Below are 9,958 nucleotides of genomic sequence, written 5' to 3'. Positions count from 1 at the left end.
ACTTAAATCACAATTTTAAAAGGTCATGGTTTCCTAAATAGATGTGCTTGTATGTACGTGTGTTGAGAGGGACTAATATGCACGTGTGAGATTATACACACACACATATACATATATCTACATATATATAAAATTGTTAGTAGGAAAATCTACCTGCATTGACAAGGCATGTATCACACCTCAAGAATATATATGTGTATATAATATTTTTCCAATACTTATTTGGCTTTCTTCCTTTTATATTTTTCATGGTCTCACAAAAAATTCTTAACGAGAGAAATAGTGATTTCTCTATAAATCACTGTATGCATTATAGTAGATGATCTCACTGTGTAATATCAAAATATTCAAAGAACCTATATCAATTTGCAGACCTGGAGGTAGATATAATTAAAATGCTACTAGGAATAGTAAATATAAAGGTACAGAAGGGGGTTGTTATGGTGACATACTCCTGATTTTTCTCATTGTATAGCTCGAAAATTTTAGCATCTATGATATTTAGAATTTTTTTATTGTATTGTACTTTCACCAGTGACCATTTTATGTTCTATATTTGCCAAATATTTAGCTGAATCATGTAGTTTCATATTTAACTATTTGCATAACATTTTAAAGAAACTTAAAAAAAAATAGCCCTAAGAAACTAAATCTGCTCTGTAAATGAGAAGTCAAACTTTCAAAAGCCTTTCTGTTGGACAGTTAGTTCCCAATATTTTTAAAGTTCTAAAGAAGATCTTCAATGGATGAACTGACGGAATAACTACATAGACTCGAGTACTGCAGCAATTTGAGGACAGCACAGAATCATGCAGTGTTCCCCTTGGTAGTACATAGGGTCACTATGAGTTGCTGCCATGAGTGGAACTAACATCATGTGAATGAAATTATCATCATTAAGTAACACATGGGAAAAGTTATTGATAATATTTTGTTTTCGTTTTACAGTAAAAATAGTAGAATAATGTTTGTTAGACAAGGAAAATAATTCTCATCTATAGATACATGCACATATGTGTGCATGGGCATATATTTGTATACATAGCTCTGGTGGCATAGTCTGTAGGGAGTTGTGCTCCTAACCCAAAGGCAATTCTTCTCTAACAGTGTGAATCCACCATCAGTTACACAGGAGAAAGATATGTACTCTCCTCTTATATAGCCTCCAAAAACCCACCAGCTACAAATAATTTCTGAACTGAGAACAATTACTTTGTATGTGTGTGTGTGTGTATATACACACACACACACCATTGTTTATTCAGTCATTTCCTATGCATTTGAAATTGAATAATGAATGAATAAGGAAAACCTAAAAGGAATCTCTATCTATGAGTTATGGTACTGGAAAAGAATATTAAGTATCTCATGGACTTCCCAAAGAAAGAAAATGATCTTGGAAGCAGTTCAACCAGAGTGCACCATGGAAAAAAAAGATGGTGAAATTTCTCATATATGTCATGCACGTAGATAGAAGGGGCTAGTTTTTTAAAAAGGACACTATGCTGAGTAGAAGGTCAAAGAAAAAAAAAACGTCCTCAATGGAATGGATTGGCACAGTGACTATCACAATGCACTTGAGCATATCAGAGACGGTAAGGGTGGTAAAGAACAGATCAGGGTTCTGATTTGTTGTTCACAGGGTTTCTATGAGTTGTAGTCAATTTGACAGCACCTAACAGCAACAAATAAGAAATTGATTATTTTAACCACACTTTGCAGTTTAAATTAACCAAACATGTCACCAAAATACATTAATGATCATTGGTGACTGGAATGGCAAAGTTGGAAACAGTGAAGATGGAATGGTAGTCAGAAAGTACAGACTTGTGAGAGCAATGAGGCTGGGAATTGAATGATTGAATTTTGTGCATTCAATGGTTTATTCATTTTAAATACCTTTTTAAAAAAAACACAGATGGCAACTACTTTACACATGGAATTCACCTGATGGACTCCATAGGAATCACATTGACCATATGTGTGGAGAAAATCACTGAAGATGTGCAATATCAGCAGTCAAAACCAGGCCAGGTGTGAACTGTGGAAGAGACCATCAATTACTCATGTATAAGTCCAAACTGAGGGTAAAAAAAAAAATTAAAACGTGTCCACAAGAACAAGTACATGTCCTTCAGTCTATTCTACCTATATCTAAAAATCATCTTAAAAATACAATTGACACATTGAACACCAATGAAAATCAAAGACCAAATGAACTGTGGGATGACATCAAGAATATCATCCAAGAAGAGACCAAAGGCCATCACAAGGAGAGAAGGGAAAGAAAAAGATAAAATGGGTATCAAGAAAGATTTTAAAAATTGCACCATAACATCAAGAAGCCAAAACGAAGGGAAGAGATGTTTAAATAAAAGAACTGAACAGAAGATTTCAATAGGTAGTTAAGAAGACAGAGTATAATAATACAATATGCGAAGAACTGGAATTGGAGAATAAAAACAGAGGAACTTGCTCAGCATTTCTTGAACAGAAAGAACTGAAAAAATAAATTCAAGCCTCAACTTGCAATACCAAAGAACGATGTGGGCAAAATCTTGAATGCTACAAGTATTAGCAAAAGAAGATGGAGGAGATACACATAATCACTGTACTAACAAGAATTGGCTAATCATGTGATCAAGAACCATTGACAATGAAGGAACAAACTAAAGCTGCACTGAAGGCATTGGCAGAAATAAGATTCCAGAAATTGATTCAGATACCAATTGACACCAGTCTATGCCAGGAAATTTGGAGGACAGTTGCCTGGTTAACTGAGCAGAAGAGATCTGTTTGTTCCCATTCCCAAGAAAGGTCATCCAACAGGAAGTGGAAAGTATTGAACAATATCGTTATTATCACATGCAAGGAAAATATTGCTGAAGATCATCCAAAAATGGCTAAGAGTAGTACATTGGCAGAGAACTGCCAGAAATTCAAGCTGAATTTAAGAGATTGTGACACCATAGGTATCTTTCTGATGTCAAATGGATCTGGCTAAAAGCAGAGGATGCCAGAAGATTGTCTATTGGGGTTTTATTAACTATGCAGTGGCATTTGACGTGTGAATCATAGCAATTTATGGCAGACATCAAGAAGAATGGGAATCCCAGAACACTTAATTGTATCTGTATCTGTACGTAAACCAAGAGATTATCATGCAAACAGAGTAAAGGAACACTGTTGTGAACCATCACTTTGAAACTGACCCATAGCTGACTCTCCATTAGGCTGTCAAAGGTAGTTAATTACATGGGAGAAGATTGTCCATCCTTCTCCTGCAGAGCAGCTGGTGGCCTCAAACTGTGTGCCTTCGGGAATGCAGCACAGCTTCTTGCCATTAGGCCATGAGAGCTGTGTCACTGTTGCATCCTCCCTCTATATCTGTTCAATCTCTATGCTGAGCAAATTGCTCAAGAAGTTGGATTCTGTAAGGAAGAATGTGGCAGGATCAGAGGTAGACTCATTCATTAGCTATGTTACGCAGATGACACACGCTTCCTTGCTGAAAGTGAAGAAGACTTGAAGCACTTGCTTCAGATGATCAGAGATTACAGCCTTCTATATGGATTGCACCTCAGCATCAAGCAAATGCAAAGTCTCATCACTAGATCAATAGGCAGCAGCATGATATATGGAAAAAGATAAAAACAGTGAACAATTTCATCTTAATTTAATCTACAATTAACACCCTTGGCACTAGCAAGATCAGGAGACATACTGTATTGAGAGTGTGCAGTTAGGGACCTCTTCAAATTATTGAGGAGCAATGATCTCAGTTTGAAGACTAAAGTGTACTTGGTTCAGGATACAGGCTTTCTGATCACTTGCTATGTATCTGAGAGTTGAACAATTACTAAAGATAACAGAAGAATTAATGCTGTTGAGTTGTGGTGTTAGCAGAGTACTGAATACCCCATGAACTGCCAAAAGAATGAACAGGAGAACATACAGCCAGAGTGCTTCTTGGAGGCAAATATAACAAAGATTCATCTCACATACTTCGGGCATGTTGCTAGGTGAAGCTATTCCGTGAAGAGAGACACAATTCTTAGAAAGGTAGAATGTTGATGAAAGAGAAGAAGACTATCAGTCAGATAGACTGACACAGTTACTGCAGCAATGGATTCAATCAAGTATGTCAGATATGATGAAGATGTCACAGGATAGGATAGAATTCAGATTATTGTTCATAGCGTCACTATGGATCTTACCTGACTCAATGGCACCTAACAATTATAACAACAAACTTCAACAATTAGCCTCAACTTTGATCTCCAGCTAAGATATTGAGAATTTCTGAAATTTTCTTTATAATTATAATCCCAAACATTTGATACACTTTCAATTGTGCATTGCTCAGATATAAAAGCATACATGATTAAATCAGAAAAGTTTTGATTCTGTAATAACTCTTTATGTGTTTGCTGGCCATTTCCATTTCTTTGCAAGTCCAACATAACAGGATTCAGGTCTGTTGTTCATAGGGTTGCTATGAGTCATAGTCAACTCAATGGTACCTAACAATAACTATTTTTCTACCAAGACTTTGAACTTACTGGTCAGGCCTATTTGCTTTTATCCATTTCTTCCTAATATTATATGTGTTCTTTCATCAGCACAGTCTGAAATCTTAACTCACACCATAAAAATGCTAAAATGCAGAATATTTTTTGGTACGGGCATATAACTTCATTTCTACCTCTTTATATTACCTTCTCTACGTTTATAGAGTGCTTGGCATTTAGTATTAAATGTCTAATAAGGCAAGTTTTATTTCTTCATAGATGGATAGATTAAGAGGTTAAATGCCTTATAAAAATTAATTTGGGTAGCTAAGGGAATGACCCTCTCATAGTGTTAAAGCACATAATTGCTAACTAAAAGGTCAGGAGGGGTTCAAAACCACCAGAACCTCAAGAAGAGAAAGATGTGGTGGACTGATTTCATGAAAATTTAATGCATCAGAAATCCTGTACAGAAATTCTACTTTGTTCCATGAGGTCATTATGGTTAGAAGCAACTCCAGGTTATAGGTTATATGAAGAAGGCTACAACTGGGGTATTCTGAACTCAAAGCTACCATTTCTTTCTCAACATGCTGGGGAAGATGTAGGGTCAGAGTAAGAGATGAAGACCCTCAACAAGTGTGAATGATACAGTGACTGAGCATATCAGGACTCATGAGAAGGATTCAGGATAGGGCAAAGTGTCGATCTGTTGTTCATAGGGTTGCTATGAGTCATGGGCAGCCCTAAGGCAGTTAACAACAACCACCTTAAGTATTAATCTTTTCAATATTTTAGAGTAAGCAGACATTTAAAAAAATGAAGTAAATAAGGTCATGAAACAATAAAGAAATAAAATCATGAAAATAATTAAACAGATAAGTCATGTTTATTCACATCATTTGTGCTTTGATATATGGACTCAATCATGTCACATTAGCAGAGGCTTCAAAAATATCACCCAGTAAGATAAGTGAATTCTTGATTAGACTGTTGTCTCAGGTAAATGTCAAAAAAAGATAAAAAACAGTGATAGGAAAACTTACTATCAATAAATGAGTCAAGCACCAGTTTCTAAACAGCATCCATAAGATGTTAGAATACAAATGCTTAAATAGTAGTGTTTAATATCAATTTAAAAGTCCACTAACAAGATAGAACTTTTCAATATATGGAATTATTTATCAACATTCCAAAGGTGAATATTTTATCTGTTTTTCCTTTAAGAAAGCATAGTGGGTATATTGTCAGCAATTGTTTTATACACATGTAGCTAAGATGCTGTTAGTAGTCAAATCTACACAGTAAATAATTGGCTATATAAATAAATTATAGATGTCAGCTTACATAGCATTGTTGAGAGAGAGTAGCATGCAGTAACTATGTCTCTCTTACCTTCTAGGGATGGCTCTCCACTGTGGTTCCATAAATATTTCATGAACCAACTTAAAGTAATATGCTAATGATAGACTATTTACCCAGTGAGCAGGTGCACTCTGTGATGCTTTTTCATCTCTCATATACCTTTGATGTGAGATCAATTAAGCCATTTTGAATTGTTCTGTCTTTGCTTCTCTACCCTTACAGCCTCACCTGGACCTAAGATGGTGAGCGAGAGTCATCATGAGGCCCTGGCAGCTCCGCCAGTCACCACCGTTGCCACTGTTCCCGCACATAATGCCACAGAGCCAGCCAGTCCCGGAGAAGGGAAGGAAGATGCATTCTCTAAGCTGAAGGAGAAGTTCATGAATGAGTTGCATAAAATTCCATGTAAGTATTACATATTATTATTATTAAGGTCAAAACAAATCATTGAGCTATAAACTAATGCATTCTTCTTAAAATAGTTAATACTTATTTTCTTACACTTAAAATAATGTTCTAATAATAAAACTAAACAATCTTGGAAAAGGAAAATTCTTTTTAGTATTAAGTTCTTAAGCATACTTAATGAAATGTAAGTACATTTGGTGTTAAATGTAGGTCCTATTTTTTATTCTTCAGTGTTCATTTTTTCTCTCAAGAACCTTAATGCTCATAAATAATGTTCATAAAGGACAGTAACTGAGATAAAAATAAGATCGAGGACAAAAGACCTGTTGATGAGGTTTTATTTTGTTCTGTGTGAGTGGCACTTATTTCTTTGATAAAATTATGATAAGAAAGTAGAGTAAATTTGCACAAATCTTGCTGAAGGCCCCCTAGGCCAATCTGCATGGAGCAGTGAGTGGCATGTACTCTAACTGGTGCAAACCAGGGAGTGGGTGGCAGAAGATTGTTGTGGGTGTAGCAGACGAGAATGGCACTTGATCCTGGGATACGAATAGTTCTCAGACACCGGTCTTTACTTTGAGTGAAATAAAAATCTAGTGAAGTGTTCTAAGCAGAAGACTTACATAATGGTTTGACTTAGGGAGGTTTTATTTGTTTGTTTTAAAAAATCATTCCTGCTACTGTGATGAACACGCATTTTAGATGGGCAAAGGCAGAAAATAAAGGGCCAGTTGGCAATTTGTTGCAATAATTCAGGTAAGAAATGTATAAGATTTGTAAGAGACTTATTCTGTAAGAACACTGGGAAACGAAATTAAAAATACAAGAAATCAAATTCCCTCCTAGTTGTATAAACAGTGCAGCTGGCATGGGGGTAGAAGAGTCTAATCCCCATTAACTCAATAAAAGGGAAGAATGCCCATCAAGAATATGAATAGGAGAAAGCTGATTGAGTGTACAGTACAAATAGTACAATAATGAGTACATGGTGAGGTCAGATATGTCCTCATGCTCCTGCATCTTCTCCTACCAACTCTAGCTCCGCCCAGCCCTCCCACAGCTCTCACTACACTACTACTGAATCTACTACTGTTGTTAAGGCCATCTCTATGCATGCGATCCTCCATGGAGTTTCCCAGGCTGTAAATCTTTATAGTATATATTTATATTTTATATATTTTATATTGCTCATCTTTCTCCCCAGGAGCCCTCAGTGGATTCAAACTACTTATCTATAGCTTAAGGCATTAAGTCAGTAGGGCTCCTTTTATTTTTTTATACTCTCTCTCTCATTGCCATCCCATCAGAACCTACTCATGGCTGACCCTCCAGTGGGTTTTCAGAGGCTTTAGTCATATAAGAGGAGATTTTCAATCTTTTGCCCATGGAGTAGCTGGTGGATTTGAACTGCCTGCCTTTGAGTTGGCAGTGTAATTCCTTGCTCATTAGAAGACCACCACAGTCCTATTCTACTTCTAGGTGCAATAATTCATTTAATGGCCACACACAGTCCACAGATCATACTATTATGGTTTTCAGTAGGGGCATAATAGTTTACTGTTCAGATTGGAAATACTAAGGACAGTTTCTCAAATGTGGTTGCAAGCACGCCTCTCTCTGATCCTTAGTTCTCTCCTGGCTTTTGACCTTGCCTTGCGCTCAGGCAAGCATGACTAAGCTTTTCATCGTCTGCCAATTATATGGCCCAGCCTAGCCTCCCCCTACTCCACCAGCCATCTGGGCTGCCATCACTGCTGTTTGGACTTCTGCTGTTGGGCCATGGCCACTGCTTGGGCTGCTGTGTCTCAGGCTCAGTCTTGATCTATCTCGAGAGTAATCTCTAGTCCAAAGCATATGATGCCTCCTCTACTACTTCTTTCTTAAGGTATTCAGAGTGTCTTTTTCTGCCACTAGTATAGTCCACAGGGAATTGCACTGCTAACCCAATGCTGATGTCTCGATGGCATTTGAACTCTATCAGTGGTTTTATAGGAGAAAGATGGGCGGTCTTCTCCCTTGTGATTTGCAGCCTCAGAAAGCCAATGGAGGGTCAGCTGTAAGTCAGTTCTGACTCGACATCAATGAGTTTGCATTGAGAACATGCTCAACTTAAACTTGTAAGGATGGTGACAATAGACAATCCTCACATTAGTGGACTACACACCTTATTAGCATATTCTTACCCAGAAGCTGCTGTTTACCTTATTCACATTATTAGCAAGCTAACCAGTTGCCTTGGTAGACCACAAACCACTCATATTTGTATATCCTACTCTGTTGTGTTATGAAAGTCAAAGCCAATCGCTACAAAAGCGGTATTGAATAATCCACTGTGCTATCCCTGAGTAATTGACAACTTGTGGATTTTTCTGTTTATTTATGAACAACTTCAGTCTGAGAGATTGCTAGCACAATTGGCGGTAATTAGCATTCTCAGCAGGAAGATCCATAACCAAATGGAGATGAAGATGGCCCAGTAGGTCAACGCCTAGGATAGAAATCACAAAATCTCACTTCTCTTCCTTGCTGTGTCTCTTAGTTCATAGAATGATTTTCAAAATCATGTATTTTGGGTGTAACTTTTTTGCACTCTAATGCAAAAGCCAAATTTATTTAATTTTTAAGAGCAACTTCTTATTTAATAGTTCAATAGAGAAAGTGTTTGGTTTTTTTTTCTCAGAGATATATACGATAGGAAGGCAGAAAATGCAGTAAACAATAACAACCAAACCTGTCTTCTGTCTTGTATTCAATTCTATCTTCTTTTCTGAAAGCATAAGCAGCATGACTGACATGGAAATATTGATAACTATTGAATTGAAATGTTCCATCTTATTTGAAGATTCATCCTCCAGTATCTGCACATTCACTCCTTCAGGTCTTTGTTCACCTTCTTAGAACTACCCCAGACACGTTATTTAATATTGTGATCCACTCTTCCTACTCTCTCTACCTGTGTTAGAATTTCTGCTCCTCAGCCTTACTGAACACATCTACATTGATTTACTTTTTCTGTGATACCATGTGTTCTATGATTTGATTTTTTAGTTCTTCTTCTTCCTTACAAAGTGTCATGAAAGCAAGAGGACATTTTATGCACAGCTATAACCCCACTACTAAAGGTAGTGCCTAGCATATGTGAGGCATTCAGTAATCTATTTTCTGAATTGAAAAAAATGCATGAATGCATAAGTGTATGCTGACAAAACTTATATCATAGACCACTATCTACACATTGAAGTTTTAAATTGTTGTCAAATTAAAACTCATGAAAAGCTACAATTTCTAACACTAAGGAAAACAGCATTTCACTGCCCATGTCTTTCATATTTAAAAAGCAAATTATTCCCATCTTTATGATTCCAACGCTATCTTCTAACCTTTTTCAAACATAGAGCCAGCTCTTACCTGATTTACTCTTTCCTGTTCATCAACAGGAAAAAAATTAACTTGGAAAATATCAGTGAAAATCTCTTTTCTTTTCCTTGCTGGTGTCATTTCATGCCAGCTCATTCCTTCCTCTCATGCTCTGACCCTCTGCCTTTCCAAGCATCATGTCCCTCTCCAAAGAATAACTCCTCCTAGCAACATATCCAAAGTATGTGAGGTCAAGCTTTATCATCTTTGTCTCCAAAAAGCACTTGGCTACACTTTCTCCATTATATTAAACACCA

At 36.7% G+C, this 9,958-nt stretch overlaps 1 protein-coding gene across 2 annotated transcripts in view; it reads left to right on the top strand.

Annotated features, from left to right (window-relative positions):
• The window catches only part of SYT1 (synaptotagmin I), a 601,892-nt gene that overhangs the window by 233,928 nt on the left and 358,006 nt on the right, over positions 1 to 9,958 (top strand). Inside the window, exon 2 of one of the 2 annotated variants that reach the window (XM_006882549.1) lies at positions 6,099 to 6,281. In XM_006882549.1, coding sequence (XP_006882611.1) covers positions 6,116 to 6,281 — 166 coding nt within the window. In that variant the 5' untranslated portion in view covers positions 6,099 to 6,115. Of the gene's footprint in view, positions 1 to 6,098; positions 6,282 to 9,958 lie in introns of those variants that run through there. The other variant, XM_006882550.1, reaches the window with a different exon arrangement.

Source organism: Elephantulus edwardii, unplaced genomic scaffold (assembly GCF_000299155.1).
Source record: "Elephantulus edwardii isolate Elephantulus edwardi_28Jun2011 unplaced genomic scaffold, EleEdw1.0 scaffold00021, whole genome shotgun sequence".
Lineage (NCBI taxonomy): Eukaryota > Metazoa > Chordata > Mammalia > Macroscelidea > Macroscelididae > Elephantulus > Elephantulus edwardii.
This window is presented reverse-complemented; position numbering and strand designations above follow the sequence as displayed.